The sequence below is a fragment of the Aquarana catesbeiana genome, linkage group LG12 (assembly GCF_042186555.1).
Source record: "Aquarana catesbeiana isolate 2022-GZ linkage group LG12, ASM4218655v1, whole genome shotgun sequence".
Classification (NCBI taxonomy): domain Eukaryota; kingdom Metazoa; phylum Chordata; class Amphibia; order Anura; family Ranidae; genus Aquarana; species Aquarana catesbeiana.
The window spans coordinates 16,840,248-16,859,539 of NC_133335.1; the positions used below are offsets into that span (position 1 = coordinate 16,840,248).

The 19,292-nt window shown below is 42.0% G+C and overlaps 1 protein-coding gene across 3 annotated transcripts in view; it reads left to right on the forward strand.

Annotated features, from left to right (window-relative positions):
* Nucleotides 1–19,292, forward strand: part of RIPOR3 (RIPOR family member 3) — a 194,614-nt gene that overhangs the window by 62,789 nt on the left and 112,533 nt on the right. For all 3 annotated transcript variants that reach the window (XM_073607263.1, XM_073607261.1, XM_073607262.1), the window contains exon 2: nt 13,436–13,554. In XM_073607263.1, coding sequence (XP_073463364.1) covers nt 13,451–13,554 — 104 coding nt within the window. In that variant the 5' untranslated portion in view covers nt 13,436–13,450. The remainder of the gene's footprint in view (nt 1–13,435; nt 13,555–19,292) is intronic.

The window sequence follows — 19,292 nt, forward strand, 5'->3', positions numbered from 1 at the left end:
TTTCCGACCAAAAGCTCTCATCAGTCTTTTGCTGGCCGAATTTCCGATCGTGTGTACGCGACATAAGATGCTCTTTTTATATTATCATAATACTGACCTGTCACCATTAAAACAAATTAGTTGCAAAATGTCCTTTTAGCTCTTCCTTGTTAGTGCTACTTACTTTGCCACCTTTCTGTTGCCCTGTCCCAACTTTTTTGAGACATGTTGCTGCCATCAGTTTCAAAATGACCTTATTTTTTTTCTTAAAATAACAAAATTTTCTCATTTCAAAAATTTGATACGTTTTCTATGTTCTATTGTGAATAAAATATGGGTTTATGAAATTTACAAATCACTGCATTCTATTTTTATGTAGATTTTATACAAAAGCAGGTGACTTTCTTCTATATATCTAAAAGATACGCTAAGCCGACATCCAAATGAAATGTGCAGATTTCATTTCAGTCTCCCAATGTCTGTTTGACATCAGCCGGTTCCTTAGCGTTGCGTATTTTTAGAAGAGTGACATAAACCGCCTGCTCCGGTCCAGTCACCAGTCACAGAGAATTTATGCTGAACGTATTAGCAGCCGAGGAGAGCGCGCTCCTAATAACTTAGCCGACAGACAGCGGTAAGGAAGGCCTCTGTGGAAAGTGGAGAGGCTTGCCAGGGCTCACACAACATCCAAATCAATGCTTCATCTCATATGAATGCGTTTCCCATCCAGAAATCGTAGTGGACACTTCCAGTCGTCTGCCCAGCTCATACTTCATAAATATGCCTTGGCGCTGCCTAAATGTTCTGACCCTGTAGAGTTAAAGCTGAACCCCAGGCAGATAGAAAAGCCACATCAATGCAGCTCTATAACCGTTAATACCTCATTAAATGTATTTTATGAATGCAAGCAGTGTACATACCTCGATTTAACCTTCTTGCAGTTCCTGTAAAGCAGGGCTGGATTGTGAGAGGAAGAAGCAGATCATGGAACCAAACAATGTTCTAAGAAGCATGCTGATAGGAGGAGAGATAAAGGTGAACCAAAAAAACCAAGTGACAGAATACCTGACTAATAACCAGTGCCAGGACAAGGCCATCTAGAGCCCAGGGCAAACATGCCAAACTGCGCCCCCTCAAGATGTGTGCGCATTATGTGTTAGCAAAACCCCCTCCCCCCAAATTTTTTTTGTTAATTGAGCACTAATCTGCGTGCTTAACCCCTAAGCATAAACTCCCTCTCCTCCCAGAACAAATCTGCCCCACTGCTGAAATTGCCCTTTCCAGCACAAATCTTTGCACCCCATTCCCCCTTCCAGCTCAAATCCTCACAAATTCCCCCAGCACAATTCTCCATCAAAAAAATAACTCCTCCTAACAGAAATCCCCCCCGCCAATTTCCCCTCCTAGCACAAATACCTCCAATCATCCCTACTAGCACAAATCCCCCTCAAAACTATTTCCCCTCCTAGCCCAAACCCCCTTCCCCCTCTACCATCTCACCTCTTCTAGCACAAATCCTCTCCCCCCCTCCCAAGACAAATCCCCCAAATCACCTTTCCTAGCACACACACACACAAATTTACCCTCCTAGAACTACCCCCTGCTGCTCCCCAAATTCCCCCTCCCAACACAATCCCTCCCCCCCACCTCACATGATACCACATTGCCCAGGGCAGCCACCCCTCCTGCCCCAGCCCTGCTAATAACTAACAAACAGCCTAACTACAACTAACTATATACATTATATACACAATGAGGAACACCGAAAGGCTGGAAAAGCTGCTGGTGCAGGGAGAAGATAGGAAGAGGGAACCAAAACTGGGATCAGATACAAGAGGAGCAGGAAAGAGGCAACAAGAGTACAGGGTACATAGTAGGAGCAAGATCAGATCTATGGCTAACAGAGTCAGGCAGGAGCAAAACACTGGAACAAGAGGCACCAGTAGCTGAGGACTTGAATATCCATCCAACATAAGGTGGAAACTGATTACTGGATCTGCTGGCTGCTGGGAGACACCCGCTGGTGGACACCAGAGCTACAACCCTCCGCCCAGGCAATCATAGTGCCACCAACAGGTGATCCAAGTCCTCACAGTAACCTTGATAAAACGCTGAGGTTGCACAGGGCTGAGGACTCTTCCCCACCCTCATGTGACCAGTCCCATCACATGTTACTCTCACCTGGAAATGTGGGTATTTTCTTCTCCCCTGGTAGCTAATGGTGCAACAAAGGAAGGGTCTTGTTGCTTTGCCTGGCTTTGAATCTCTCTCTCCCTTAATATACCACATGATACCAATTAGAAATCCTTATTTCTGTCTATCTCTGATGGTGAAGCCACCTGTCATGCATGAAATGGTGGCTGTTGGGTAAAAGCAACTTTGCATATTTTGAAACTTCACAACAGAATTTTTTAATGACTAGTGGCTAGTTTGGGCAGCCCTAGCCAACCATTTCCAGGGGAATAAACTAATGAAACCTTGTATGGTCGCCATCCTTTAAGTGGAGAGGCCATTGCTGGCCAAGTCCCATCCTCGCTCATTTCTACTGGTAAAAACATGAACGCCTGGGTCACCAGAGCCTTCATATCAATACCTTCTTCTAGCCTGAAATACTTCTTCCTATGGTCCTGATCGAACCTGAATTCCAGCAGAGATCTGGGTGTATTTTTTCCAAAAAAATGCGTTTGTAAGACGTGCTGTGACATAAAGTATTGCAATGATCTCCATTTTATTCTTTAGGGTCTCTACCAAAATAGATTTATATATATATATATATATATATATATATATATATATATATATATATAAAATGTTTGAGGGTTCTAAGTAATTTTCTAGCAACAAATACTGATTTTAACTACTAACAACAATTATCAGAAATAGACTTGGTCCTTTAAGTGGTTAATCCATTTTGGAATAAGTCTGTAAGATAACAAAATGTGGAAAAAGTGAAGCACTGTCAATACTTTCCGGGTGCACTGCATCTTACATTTTATATGACTTAGCTATTTGAAATGTAGTATTCCGTTTGGGAATATGGCTTTGTTTGTGGTCAATGTTTAGATTAATGGATGAACGCTTTTTCTTTGATTTGGACAATACTCACAATATGACACATCAGATGCAATTATCCTCCAGTATGCCTCCCCAAGGATCTCCCATCCACATTACAGATGTTCTTCTATATGCATTGATGGTGATAGTGTCATTTACAGTAACTTTATATTACACAGATTCCATATCTATTCCTGAGGAAGTGAAGAAACTAGTAGAGTTGGGCTCTATAACGCTATCCACACCATGTGATGTATTCGTATTATGCAAAAACATACTTGGGGGGCACACCCTAAAATGCTTTACATTCAAAAGATGGTTCTGCTATAAGACCAAAAACAGTACAAAACAGATTACGGCGCACACATTAGAGCTGCACGATTCTGGCCAAAATGAGAATCACGATTTTTTTGCTTAGAATAAAAAGATCACGATTCTCGCACCATAAAATCTTTCACATTATACAAAAAAAAATGGGCTAACCTTACTTGTTAGATTTTTTTTTTTTTAAATTCATTAAAGTAATTTTTTCCAAAAAAATTGCATTTCAAAGACCGCTGCGCAAATACAGTGAGACATAAAATATTGCAACAACCATAATTTTATTCTCTAAGGTGTCTACTAAAAATATATATATATATATATATATATATATATATATATATATATATATATATATATATATATATGTTTGGGGGCTCTAAGTAATTTTCTAGCAAAAAAAAATGATTTTAACTTGAAACCAACAAATGTCAGAAAAAGGTTTAGTGTTTAAGTGGTTAAACTTTTTTCACTTACACAGGAAGTCTATTCCTTTGACAAATTGTTACAATGTTTATACTTAAGTTCAACTGATAAAGAATGGTTTGTTTCTTGGCAGACTGCCCGGTTTTTCTCTTCCTTTGGTTTGAGCGCTGTGGCTTCAGAAGAGCAGAGAGAATTCTTTGCATAGAAAGAATTGTGAAACACTTTAGCAAGATCGCGATAACGATTCTTGATGATTAATCACGATAACGATTCTTGACGATTAATTGTGCAGCTCTAGCACACATACAAAAATGACATTTATCCTGCAAGGCTAGTTAAAAAAACCTGAACGTATTCAAAAATACGGGGGTTTGGTCACACTATATGGTCATATAGTGCTAAGCCCAATCACTGCGACAAAGTACCCCCGAATTAGTGGGTCCTACCCTAGTAATAGAATGAAAGAACTGTGTCTCAACCATGGGAGATAAACTGGAGCACCCCTCCCCCTCTTCATTATCTCTTATTAGTGGCCACCATTGCATAGGAGGAATCCCTTCAGTTCTCCCACATAGAGGAGTTTATCTCCCATGGTTGAGACACAGGTTCTTTCATTCTATTACTAGGGTAGGACCCACTAATTTGGGGTACTTTGTCGCAGTAAGTGAGCTTAGCACTATATGACCATATATAGTGTGACCAATCCCCCGTATTTTCGAATATGTTCAGGTGTTTTTAACTGACCTTGCAGGATAGATGTCATTTTTGTATGTGTGCGCTGTAATCGGGTTTGTTTTGTATTCATATTATGGATGCCAAGATATCTGTTAATAGAATAATTAGTATCTATGAGCCAGAAGGAGTTTCTTTCATGTTACACAGTCCTATATAAATATATTTTTAAACTTGTATAACCCTCCAAGAAGTGGATTTTTAGAACATTTTCTATGAAATAAATTGAATTTTAGCTGATAACGGTTGGACATAATCGTGTCCTAGTACGTGAAAAGTACCCCTATTTTTGCTGTGTTTTTAGTCATCAGTCATAAGAATGCTCCCTACATTGACGATCAGTGGGAATGTCCCTTACATTGGTGATCAGTGAGAAGAATGTTGCTTACATTGGTGATCAGTGGGAAGAATGCTCCTTAGATTGGTGGTCAGGGAGAAGAATGTCTTTTCAATTGGTTGTCAGTGGGAAGAATGCTCCTTACATTAGTGATCAGTGGGAAGATTGTCCCTTACATTGGTGATCAGTGGGAAGAATGTCCCCTACATTGGTGGTCAGTGAAAAAAATGCTCCTTTCATTGGTGATCAGTGAGAAGAATGCTTCTTACATTAGTGATCAGTGGGAAGAATGTTCCTTACATTGGTGATCAGTGGGAAGAATGTCCCCTACATTGGTGGTCAGTGAAAAAAATGCTCCTTTCATTGGTGATCAGTGGGAAGAATGCTCCTTACATTAGTGATCAGTGGGAAGAATGTTCCTTACATTGGTGATCAGTGAGAAGAATGTTCCTTACATTGGTGATCAGTGAGAAGAATGTTCCTTACATTAGTGATCAGTGGGAAGAATGTTCCTTACATTGGTGATCAGTGAGAAGAATGCTCCTTACATTGGTGATCAGTGAGAAGAATGTTCCTTACATTGGTGATCAGTGAGAAGAATGCTCCTTACATTGGTGATCAGTGAGAAGAATGTTCCTTACATTGGTGATCAGTGAGAAGAATGCTCCTTACATTGGTGATCAGTGAGAAGAATGTTCCTTACATTGGTGATCAGTTGGAAGAATGTTCCTTACATTGATGATCGGTGGGAAGAATGTTCCTTACATTGATGATCGGTGGGAAGAATGTTCCTTACATTGATGATCGGTGGGAAGAATGTTCCTTACATTAGTGATCAGTGGGAAGAATGTTCCTTACATTGGTGATCAGTGAGAAGAATGCTCCTTACATTGGTGATCAGTGAGAAGAATGCTCCTTACATTGGTGATCAGTGAGAAGAATGTTCCTTACATTGGTGGTCAGTGGGAAGAATGTCCCTTACATAGGTGATCAGTGGGAAGAATGTTCCTTACATTGGTGATCAGTGAGAAGAATGTTCCTTACATTGGTGATCAGTGGGAAGAATGCTCCTTACATTGGTGATCAGTGAGAAGAATGTTCCTTACATTGGTGATCAGTGAGAAGAATGCTCCTTACATTGGTGATCAGTGGGAAGAATGTTCCTTACATTGGTGGTCAGTGGGAAGAATGTCCCTTACATAGGTGATCAGTGGGAAGAATGTTCCTTACATTGGTGATCAGTGAGAAGAATGCTCCTTACATTGGTGATCAGTGAGAAGAATGCTCCTTACATTGGTGATCAGTGAGAAGAATGCTCCTTACATTGGTGATCAGTGGGAAGAATGTTCCTTACATTGGTGATCACTGAGAAGAATGTTCCTTACATTGGTGGTCAGTGGGAAGAATGTCCCTTACATAGGTGATCAGTGGGAAGAATGACCCTTAAATTGGTGCTCAGTGATAAGAATGTACCTTACATTGGTGGTCAGTGAAAAGAATGCTCCTTACATTGGTGATCAGTGGGAAGAACGCTCCTTACATTGGTGGTCAGTGGGAAGAGTGTCCTTTACATTGGTGACCAGTGGAACAATGCCCTTCACATTGGTGGCCATTGGGAAGAATGTCCCTTACATTGGTAAACAGTGGGAAGAATGCCCCCCTGCATTGGTGATCAGTGGGAAGAATGTCTTACAGACAGCTAAAAAGATCTTTGGTGTCATGCAGCTGGCCCTGGAACTGGCAGCATCAAATGGAAGCACAATTAACCACAACTCAAGGAACCCCTAGTAACTTCTAGAGGAACCCTGGCTGAGAATGGCCCATCTAGGCTAAGTAAGGTCCATATACCACCGTATGTTTTTGGTTACCATTTGAAATATACTGTTCCTTTCTTAATCTAAAAATATCCTAAATTGTCTGTAAAGCCTCATACACACGCTTCGATTTTTGGATGACCGAATGACCATTTTTTGTGGCATGCTAGTCTCATGTCGAAAGTGAAGAGGTTACTAACAATTCGAAAATTTTCGTACATCAGAATATAACGTCAGAAGTGACGTAACGTGTTGAGTAGTTTTGTATGTATTCTTTAGTTTCTGAGCATGCGTAGACTTGCTCTTACAATTTGTTTCGTACGAAAACCATACTGATGAAATGAAAATCAGACAAAAATTTTATAGTCTGCACATCCAGCTTTTGTCTGACGAAAAAGTGAAATCTGCTGTCGAAAGTACCGTACTAACGATCCGAAAATCGGCAGACAGCTCGTCGTACGAATTTTCCCATCTGATTTTCGTATCGTGTGTACGGGCCTTAAAGCCAAAACGCTTTTTTGGGGTTTTTTTGGGGTCTGGATGCAGCATGGAAGGATTAGAACCCTTGTCAGGTTTTCCTTGATGTCTGTGTCTGTGCCGGAGAAATTCAGCCTCCGTCACTATTGTCACTCTAGGCAAAATTTTTTAAAAAAGGGAAAAGTTTTGGTTCTGGATATTTGTTAATTCTAGTCACGCTTGCCCTTTAGTAAACCGTTTCTTTAGCTGTGCCTGGAATGTCTTGTAATTATTTATTTGTTCTTGACATCTGCATCCACATCTCCCCGCTCTAAATATTTTCGGCACCGCTCGCTCTGAAAAATGTAAACTCACCATAACTGGTACTTTATATGGAATCAGAATTTGAACTCTGTTGTTGTTTAGATTTTTTTTTTTTTTGTGCTTTGTAAAATCAGAAACAAATGTTTCTCGGGGTAGATGTTGCTGTAACCTGTTCGGGGCTGCAGAGAGGTCCTGGCCAAGATCCGTCTGGTTCATGCTGCAGCACATCCCGCGCAGGGTTTGGCGCTAGGTCCCCCACCCCACAGAATCTTTCATCTCTTGTACGATGTCTTTCCAAGCTGTGCAGGCCAGAGCTGGCAGACAGTCAGCTGCAATAACCTGGATATAATGCTGTAATATAATTGTTCCTCCGATAGGACAAATGACTTTATCACACTTGTGGCTTTCCTGTCTGTCTCGATGCTTTCCACATTAGATAGCCATGATGGATGTCTGCAGTAAGGCTCTGTCTACATGGACCATCAAGGGGGAACCATAGCTTGTTGTCAATGAGTATGAGATGCCTAACAGCCTTTCTCAGCCAGGGTCCTCTGAAACCTTAGGGTTCCTCCAGAGGTTGCTAGGGGTTCCTCAAATTGGTTGTAAACCTGGGAAATGAAGAAAATGAACCAAGCATATCCTTCTATAGTGTGTACTTGCCTCAATCCAAAGCACCTAGTGTGATTTCTGTCTGCTGCCTCCTTCCTCTGCTATCTGCATGAGTCTCTAACATTTTATGGGGGCACCAAAGATCCCTGGGGATGGCCCCACCCACCTCTGGTCAGTGTTGCCAACACCTGATGACTTTTTTTTGCTAACAAAACATGGAATATTTACTGACAGAGCCTATTTTTTCCTGATAGGTTATGCCCACACCACGGAATCTTGGAGGATGGGGGAGGATGGTTCCAGCATACAGCCTGTGATTGACAGCCTCAGCTGGGCATGTTTTCCTATGAGACTGTGTATAAGGGGGTGTGTCCATCCCCTCCACTCGGGTCTCAGATTACATTCAGCTTTCTGCGCTGTGTAGTGCAGTGTGTGGCATCAGATCCCCACCCCCTGCCTCCTAGAGCTGAGAAATGATGTGTAAATTGTGGATTTTGAATGGCTGTAGAGAAGAGAGGGCTGCAGATAAACAGCAGAGCCAGAACAAGGGGTGGGCAGGAGGGGAAACTGCCCTGGACACTTTGGTATCATGTGAGGTGGGGGCACCACAAATAAATTTGGGGGAGGGCATTTGTGTTGGAAGGGGGAATTTGGGGGCTGCATGGGGTTTAGTATTGTTCTAGTTGGGAAAATTGGGGGGAATGCTAAGAGTGGTTATTTAGGGGGATTTGTGTTGGGAGGCGGGATGGGGGAAGAAGATTTGTGCTAGGAGGGTAGGGGGGGGGTATTTGGGGAGAATTTATACTGGGAGGGGAGATTGGAAGTGGGGGGAGATGTGTACTAGTAGGGGAAATTTTAGGGGTAGAGGATTTGTGCTAGGAGGACTGAATTTTTTTTTTTGGTGGGGGGTGGGGGGGCTATGGCAAAGATTTGTGCTATCAATGGAGGGGGAATTGTACTAGGAGGAGGGGGGAATTTTGCTTAGAGGTTAACCTTGCAGATTAGTGCTCAGCGTTTTTGTGGGGGGATTTTTGGTGACACATAAAGTTCATACATCTTGGGCGGGGGGGGGGTGCGTTGTTTGGCATGTTCACCCTGGGCTCTAGATTACCTTGTTCCAGCACTGATAAACAGGTACAACTTGTAGGAGGATTTGTTTTATCTCTTTGTATCACCTGAGGCCAGTCACTTAGTTACATAGTAGGGAGGTTGAAAAAAGACACAAATCCATCAAGTCCAACCTACGTGTGTGATTATATGTCAGTATTACATTGTATATCCCTGTATGTTGTGGTCGTTCAGGTGCTTATTTAATAATTTTTTTTAAACTATCGATGCCTGTGGAAGAGAATTCCACAACTTTGCCGCTCTTACAGCAAAGAACCCTCTACACAGTTTAAGGTTAAACCTCTTTTCTTCTAATTTTAAATATCAGTGCTACACTGGCTTTTCTCCAATCAGCTGGTACGGTTCCATACAATAGACTAAAAATTAGGAACAATGGTCTGGCAATTACTTGACTGAGTTCCCCAAGCCATCTGGTCCCGGTGACTTATTAATGTTACGTTTTTCAAGTCTATTTCAAATTCTCTCCTCTGTTAGCGATGAGGGTGCTTCCTGTGACATGTCATGAGGATAAACACTGCAGATTTGGTTACTGAAGCCCCCCGATTCCCTCGTGAAGACTGAGGAGAAGAATAAATTTAATATCTTTGCCATCTCACCATCCTTTTGTAACCATATTCCCTTCCTCATTCTTTATGGGGACAATATGGTCTGTCCTCCCTCTTTTACTGTTTATATACTATGATTTTTTTTGCTCTCCGCTATGTGTCTTTCGTGTTCTATTTTAGCCGCTTTAATTGCACCCTTACATTTTTTGTTGCATTCTTTGTAAAGTTTGAATGCTGGTGATGATCCCTCAGCCTTGTATTTTTTAAGGGCTTCTCCTTTGCTTTTATATGCATTTTTACATTGGAGTTAAACCACCCAGGACTTTTATTTGCTCTTTTAAATGTATTTCCCAATGGGATGCACTGGCTAATGCCCTTAGTTAATATGCTCTAAAAGCAAACCCATCTCTCCTCCGTGTTCTTTGTTCCTAAGATTTTATCCCAACTAATATCTTCTAGCATGGCTCGTAGTTTAGGGAAGTTGGCTCTTTTCGAAATTCAGTGCCTTTGTATTTCTCTTATGTTTCCTATTTGTGTGATTTATACTGAAGCCAATTGACCTGTGATCGTTCTTTCCTAAATTACCCCGTATTTCCACATGCAATGCAATAGACCACAATATATGGTATATGTGGTGTGTTGTGCATTATACACTATTGTACAATGCGTTGGGGTGCCATTCGTAAAAAAATGGCACCACAATACACTGCATATAGTGCCATTCCTTGTGGTAATGCCCATTAATTCATTATTTTTAGCTTGCGTTGCCACAGCGCATGAGTGTGAATGGCCTAGCATCAATATATGTATTTTAGATATCATATGTATAGCCGCAGCCAAAAATGTTGAGAATGACACAAATAATAATTTTCCCAAAGTCTGCTGCTTCAGTGTTTTTATGTCTTTTTGCCAGATGTTATTACTATGGTATAATGATGTATAATTACAAGCATTTCATAAGTGTCAAAGGCTTTTATTGACAATTACATTAGGTTTATGCAAAGAGTCAATATTTGCAGTTTTGATCCTTCTTTTTCAAGACCTCTGCAATTCGTCCTGGCATGCTGTCAGTCAACTTCTGAGCCACATCCTGACTGATGGTAGCCCATTCTTGCATAATCAATGCTTGGAGTTTGTCAGAATTTGTGGGGGTTTTTTTGTTCACCCGTCTCTTGAGGATTGACCACAAGTTCTCAATGGGATTAATGTCTGGGGAGTTTCATGGCCATGGACCCAAAATTTTGACGTTTTGTTCCTCAAGCCACTTAATGACCACTTTTGCCATATGGGAAGGTGCTTCATCATGCTAGAAAAGACATTGTTCCTCACCAAACTGTTCTTGGATGGTTGGGAGAAGTTGCTCTTGGAGGATGTTTTTGTACCATTCTTTATTCATGGCTGTGTTCTTAGGCAAAATTGTGAGTGAGCCCACTCCCTTGGCTGAGAAACAACACCACACATGAATGGTCTCAGGATGCTTTACTGTTGGCATGACACATTGACCTCCAGACCTTTTTACGGATGCCCAAAACAATCGGAAAGGGGTTTCATCAGTGAAAATGACTTTACCCCAGTCCTCAGCAGTCCAATCCTTGTACCTTTTGTAGAATATCAGTCTGTCCCTGATGTTTTTCCTGGAGAGAAGTGGCTTCTTTGCTGCCCTTCTTGACACCAGGGCATCCTCCAAAAGTCTTCTACTCACTGTGTGTGCCTATTGTCCTCACACCTGCCTGCTGTCATTCCTGAGAAAGCTCTGCACTGGTGTGTGTGCCAATCCCGCAGCTGAATCATCTGTAGAGATGGTCCTGGCGCTTGCTGGACTTTCTTGGGTGCCCTGAAGCCTTCTTCGCAAATGCAATGGAAATGTTTTTTTATGGGATTAAGTTCATTTTCATGGCAAAGAGGGACTTCACAATTTATTGCAATTCATCTCATTAATCTTCATAACATTCTGGAGTATATGCAAATTGGCATCATAAAAACTGAGGCAGCAGACTATGAAAATTTATATTTGTGTCATTCTCAAAATGTTTGCCCACAGCTGTATATGAAGTAATGCGTCAGCGTAACACCTACTGGTATTTTTTTACCTCTTACAAAGATTACAGTACTCCCCCTGACAGTGCCTTCATCTGCTTTTTACTCTAGAGGGGCAGCACCATTGTTGTTCAGGCATCATCCTAGGCCACCATCTACTTCCTAGACAGGGATGCTAGCTCAGAGATGACAGTCATATAAATCCTGGTGCCTGTACAGTTCTTGGCTGTGTTTACAAATGTCAGAAACAGATCAACCTACTGCTGCAGCTTCTTACCTTATGACTTGCTACAAAGTTGCAATGTAGCACTTTTGTCACTGAGGAAGAGGTGACTGAGGAGATACTTCCTCTTAACTACAGCAGACATCATCACAGCCCTGGAAAAGTCACGGGACTGGAGCTTATGAACAGCTGCTTGGGCTACGTTTCCACTAGTGCGACTTGGCACTGCAAAGTCGCATGACAGGTCGTACCCCATGATTTCCAATGAGTACCATTCATATCTGTGCAACTTCAAGACGCAGGAACTTCAAAGTAGCCCCTGGAAAAGTAGTCCATTGGAAATCATGGGGTATGACTTGTCATGCGACTTTGCAGTCCCAAGTCGCAGGACAAGCCGCAGAAGTGGGAAAGGGGCCTTAAAGATGGAACTCCACTTTTGTTTAGAAAAAAACATTCCCCTCTGGGTGATCTATTTAACCAACTTTGTTGCAGATTTCTACCTTTTGTTATTCTAAAGAAATAGCTGTTTGTTTGTCTGTGTCCTTGTGCCGAGTGAATGTGAATGGGAGTGATTTTATAATTATCAATCAGCTGCTGCACCTGCAGGGCTCTAATTAGGAATGCTGGAGGGTCTGCATCCCTTGAGATGTGATTTCCCTTTGAGAGTAGTGCTTCATATTCCCATTGCACATGTTCCTGGATAAACTCTCAAAGTTTGGGTTCTGCAGCAACAACCAGCTGGATACTGGTTCAAGTCACAAAGTAGATATTTGCCAGCACACCACGGATCGACACAAAGTAGCGTCCAAATATCATGCAATAAATACTCAGTTTGGACGCTACTTTGTGTCGACCCAAGGTGTGCTGGCAAATATCTACTTTTTTTTCCCCTTTGAGAGTATCTCACCAAAAATGACACTTGTGTTGCAGGGGATGCTCAAAATCGAATTTATATCTTGGTGCAGAATTCTGGGAAAAACAGTGAGCCAATCACACAAGCAGGAAATTACATTTCTGGAGAGGGGGGGGGGGGGGGGGGGGGTCTGTATACCTTCTGTGTACAGAACGCCTCCAGGTGGCCATATTGCATTTTACAGAAAGTTACAGCGGCTGCAGATTGGAAAGGGAAGGTCACTTTTAATAACATTTAATTATGACTCGTGTCACAGTTACATACGCTATATTATTATTTTTTTTATTTGAATTTTTTTGCAAATGCTTCTTACAGGGTGATGACATCATCTCAGCCCAGAAAAACTAACTGATGTTCAAGTTTTGCTTTTTATTAATAAAAGGTGGAGATTTTCTAAAAAAAAAAAAAAAAAAGATACTTTTGCTGTTTATTGTAACAGGACAGAAAATGACTGCCAGGTTCACTTTAAGGGTAGCTTGTTTTGGTACAAACAGGTTTTAAGATATCCTGGTAACAGTTTGTTCCCTCTTCCTGCAGGAGCCTCCAGGAAGGATGTCGGTGAAGCTGAGGTTCACCTCTCCTAGCGATGGCCTCGCCGCGGTCGGCCGCAGCCGGTCCTTCGCCGGCTTTAGCACGTTACAAGTTCGGCAGTCCTCGTAAGTACCAAAGCTCAATCGCTAGCCGCACGCTGTACAGCCATAAACGTCTTTCATTAGACCTGCAGCTCTGGATCTTATTAGAGCCCTTCCAGTTTTTTTCCTGCAAAGCCTGTGTAAATGGTCACCATCCAGCCTGCCTTGATTGATGGGGTTCCAGCCCCCTGTAAAGTCTCTTTTTCAGATTACTTTAATGCTTTTGTGGTTTTCAGACACTTCTGTGTGACTTCTGCGGCACCTTTACAAGGCTGCCTAAATCTCCACGTCTCCCCAGGGGTCGTTAGAGCAGCCCGGAGATTACCGCAACGCCGTGTTTCACCGGACAGGTGTACATTGAGCATCCAGACAGCCACATAACTCTGGATCTTAGCGAAATGGTTTCTTGATACCCTTTAATTCAGAGTAAGTGCGGCAGTATCGTACTGTGGCAGCAGACGCCCGGCAGGAAGCCTGTAAAATCAATCCGTCTACCGTCTAGTGAAAACTTTAGGTATTTGATGTACGAGGAGGGACTTGGAAGCCAGCGGGGAGAAATAATGAAGGGGCTAAAGGCAAGTCATTGCAAACTTCAGGTGAAGGTGTGTAAGATATAAACCAGAGCCTTGTGTACAGGGACGGGGCAAGCTGGCCCAGTCAATGGACCTCTCTGTGATATCCTAAACACATGGCTTTATGTATGCTTAAACCCCAACATGTTAATGTCATTTTCAATATTTTTAAACTTGCAGCTTTCACATGAGCTTCCAGTGAAGGCTACAAGCATCACCAGGAAGCCTGCCCTGAGAAATGCCATGATTGGAGTGCATGTCGATAGAAAATGGCTGCAACAAGGCTGCAGGAGAGCAGCTGGACTGAAATGTAGCAAAGGATGAAAAAACAGGGAAAACAAGAATTGTATTCAACTGCTTGCTGCACAGAGTACACAAAAATATATACAGTATCTCACAAAAGTGAGTACACCCCTCACATTTTTGTAAATATTTTCTTCTATCTTTTCATGTGACAACACTGAAGAAATGACACTTTGCTACAATGTAAAGTAGTGAGTGTACAGCTTGTATAACAGTGTCAATTTGCTGTCCCCTCAAAAAAACTCAACACACAGCCATTAATGTCTAAACCGCTGGCAACAAAAGTCAGTACACCCCTAAGTGAAAATGTCCAAATTGGGCCCAATTAGCCATTTTCCCTCCCCGGTGTCACGTGACTTGTTAGTATTACAAGGTCTCAGGTGTGAATGGGGATCAGGTGTGTTAAATTTGGGTTTATCACTTTCACTCTCTCATACTGGTCACTGGAAGTTCAACATGGCACCTCATGGCAAAGAACTCTCTGAGGATATGAAAAAAAGAATTGTTGCTCTACATAAAGATGGCCTAGACCATAAGAAGATTGCCAAGACCCTGAAACTAAGCTGCAGCACGGTGGCCAAGACCATGCAGCGGTTTAACAGAACACGGTCCACCAAAGAAGTTGAGTGCATATTTTCAGCATCATATCCAGAGGTTGTCTTTGGGAAATAGACGTATGAGTGCTGCCAGCATTGCTGCAGAGGTTGAAGGGGTGGGGGGGTCAGCCTGTCAGTGCTCAGACCATACGCCGCACACTGCATCAAATTGGTCTGCCTGGCTGTCGTCCCAGAAGGAAGCCTCTTCTAAAGATGATGCACAAGAAAGCCTGCAAACAGTTTGCTGAAGGCAAGCAGACTAAGGACATGGATTACTGGAACCATATCCTATGGTCTGATGAGACCAAGATAAACATATTTGGTTCAGATGGTGACAAGCGTGTGTGGTGGCAACCAGGTGAGGAGTACAAAGACAAGTGTGTCTTGTCTACAGTCAAGCACGGTGGTGGGAGTGTCATGGTCTGGGGCTGCATGAGTGCTGCCGGTACTGGGGAGCTACAGATCATTGAGGGAACAATGGATGCCAACATGTATTGTGACATACTGAAGGAGAGCATGATCCCCTCCCTTCAGAGACTGGGCCACAGGGCAGTATTCCAACATGATAACGACCCCAAAGACACCTCCAAAATGACCACTGCCTTGCTAAAGAACCTGAGGGTAAAGGTGATAGACTGGCCAAGCATGTCTCCAGACCAAAACCCTATTGATCATCTGTGGGACATCCTCAAACAGAAGGTGGAGGAGCGCAAGGTCTCTAACATCCACCAGCTCTGTGATGTCTTCATGGAGGAGTGGAAGAGGACTCCAGTGGCAACCTGTGAAGCTCTGGTGACCTCCATGCTCAAGAGGGTTAAGGCAGTGCTGGAAAATAATTGTGGACATGCAAAATATTGACACTTTGGGCCCAATTTGGACATTTTCACTTAGAGGTGTACTCACTTTTGTTGCCAGCGGTTTAGACATTAATGGCTGTGTGTTGAGTTATTTTGAGGGGACAGCAAATTTACACTGTTATACAAGCTGTACACTCACTACCTTTACATTGTAGCAAAGTGTCATTTCTTCAGTGTTGTCACATGAAAAGGTAGAAGAAAATATTTGCATAAATGTGAGGGGTGTACTTACTTGTGAGATACTGTGTATATATATATATATATATATATATATATATATATATATATATATAGATAATAATTATTTGATCCCCTGCAGATTTTGTAAGTTTTCCCACTTTCAAAGACAGAAGACAGAATATCAACCAAAAATCCAGAAAAAACTCATGATACAAATGTTATAAATTGAGTTGCAGTTCAGTGAGTAAAATAAGTATTTGATCCCCAAGAAGAACATATCCCGAAGCATTTTTTTGTAAGTGGGAAAACTTACAAAATTTGCAGGGGATCAAATAATTATTTTCCACACTGTATACAGTATATGCCCTGGGCAGGAAGCGGTTATACCAGGATCCTTTAAGCCCCACGTCCAATCACTGTCTAAATCTTCCCACCTCAACCTCCGCAACATCTCCAAAATACGCCCCTTTCTGACCAATGACACAACAAAGCTCCTAATTCACTCCCTGGTCATCTCTCACCTCGACTACTGCAACTCCCTCCTCATTGGCTTACCTATACATAGTCTATCCCCCCCTTCAATCCATCATGAACGCTGCTGCCAGACTCATCCACCTTACCAATTGCTCTGTGTCTTCTTCTCCTCTCTGTCAATCCCTCCACTGGCTTCCGCTCACCCAACAAACTAAATTTAAAATACTAACAACTACTTACAAAACCATCCACAATTTAGCCCCCAGCTACATCACTAGCCTAGTCTCAAAATACCAACCTAATCTTTCTCTTTGTTCCTCTCAAGACCTCCTGCTCTCTAGCTCCCTCATCACCTCCTCCCATGCTCGCCTCCAGGACTTTTCCAGAGCATCTCCAATCCTATGGAACTCCTTACCCCAACCTGTCCGATTATCTCCTACTCTATTAGCTTTTAGACAATCCCTGAAAACCCTCCTCTTCGGAGAAGCCTATCCTACCCACACTTAACAACAGCATTTTAATTTTCTCCGTCAGTTCATCCCCCACAGTTATTATCTTTTGTTTCACTTGACCCTCCCTTCTAGATTGTAAGCTCTAACGAGCAGGGACCTCTGATCCCTCCTGTATTGAAATGTATTGTAACTGTACTGTCTTCCCTCATGTTGTAAAGTTTTGCGCAAACTGTTGGCGCTATATAAATCCTGTAGAATAATAATAATCATGGCTGCAGCCATGATCCCGGTATAATTTGAAAAATTATACTGGGATCATGGCTGCAGCCATGATTGTTATTATTCTACAGGTCTTTTTATAGCGCCAACAGCACTTTACAACATGAGGGAAGACAGTCATTAAAGTGATTGTAAACGATCACCTTGTAAAGCAACCCATTCAGTTTAAAAGAGAAATGAAAGGCAAAACATTTTTGTATAGATTAAAAAAAAAAAAAAAAAAACATTATAAATACTTTTTTCCCTTCTCTATGATGTGATCACATTCCCTATGTTCTCAGCTGCATAAGAGCTGGGTGGAGGAGAAGCAGCTGATCAAACAAATCTGTGATCAGCTGCTTGGAAGGACGGGGAAGACGTCAGGGGTCTGATAGATCTCTGATGTCTCCAAGAAGAGTAACTGTCACTGCCCAAAGCTATCACAAGGGGCTTGTTCATCCCTTGTGACAGCATTAAAGTTACATGAAAAAAGTGTAAAGAAAATGTAATAAAATTCATAAGCACAGTTTAAAAAAAATGAAAAAGCACCCGTCCCTCCGTGCTTATGCACAAATGCAGGCACAAGCATAGGTCCGGTACGCATGTGTAAATGGTAATTGCACCACACATGTGATGTATCACCACGAATGTCAGAATGAGAGCAATAATTCTACCACCATAGCTCACTTTTAACTCTAAATTGATAACTTTTAAAAGCTTTTAAAGTGTCACCTATGGACCATTTTAGGTATCGCAGTTTGTTGCCACGTTACTTACTGGTTTACACAATTTTAAATCTTGATATGTTTGGTATCTATTTACTCGGTGCAACATCATATTTTATATTTTACCAAAAATTGGGTATTATATTGTGTTTCTGTCCACTAAAATTCATTGACGTGCATTTTTTTCCTGAAAATTAGCATTTGATAAATGGCTGGACGTATATCGTGTGACATAAACAAAACTGCAACAGCCACCATTTTATTCTTCAGGGCCTCTGCTGTCAGAAAATATATCATGTTTGGGGGTTCTAAGTAATTTTCTAGCAAAAAAGCTAAAATTTAACAAAAAAATTAAAAATTGGGCAAGCGGTTAAAAAAAATAAAGCATTTGTTAATGACACGCAGTTCACAGTAAAAAACAAACTAAAAACGTCATTGTCATTTTTTTATTTACTTTTTTGGGGCTGTAGTCCGTTTCCTTGGAAAACGGGCCCCCAAAAGATTTGAAGTGGGAAATGCCTGACAAGGTGAATCCATGTGTTTTTGATGCTTTTCAGGAAAGAGCAATTATAAAATAAAAAAAAATAGCGGTGGAGTATAATAGAACAAGACAAGATGGCTTCACAAAACCCAGCCACAACACGAAAGAAAAAAAATGTGCACTGGCATGTCGGAACCCATTGACATTACGGAGGGTTTACGGGCATGTCAGAGGGCTTAGCTGCTGCCGATTGGTGGAGGCTTCCCTGCTAAGGAGGATTGCCGGTCAGCTGTTTTCACAGCATTGCTGTACTTCAGGCCAGCGCCATTCAGGGAACATTGGTTGTTGGAATACATGGAATTTTTCAGCGTTCTCTGTCTCGGGTCTGTGCAGTCTGACCACAAAAATACTTTGAAAAACAAAGGCTTTCTGAACCCTTTCTATGCTGGAGCAAGCTGATTAAATGGAGTCTTGGAGCTGCTCGTTAGTGCTGTTTAAACAACCGATTGGCAGAAATTTTCAACAAGGAGATCCTGGACAGTCAGCATCAGAAGGACATGTGGACACATTTTCCACCCTTGGCTAAAAGTGGAAGACCACAACAATGCATTGAAGGGTTTTCCAAGTTGTTGTTTAAAAGCATTTGAGATAAAATGTAGAAACGCCCAAGCCCTTAGGCCAAGGGAGAATGAGAGATGGAAATAAAAAGGGGACCTGCAAAGTTGTCTATTTAATTGTTTTCTCAGTATGTTTTTAGATGTGCTATGAGAAAGGCCCCTTTCACACGGTTTTGTCAGTTTTGACGGCGGACCTGAACGGGCGCTCCATGTTAGCCTATGGAGCGACGGATGTCAGCGGAGACAT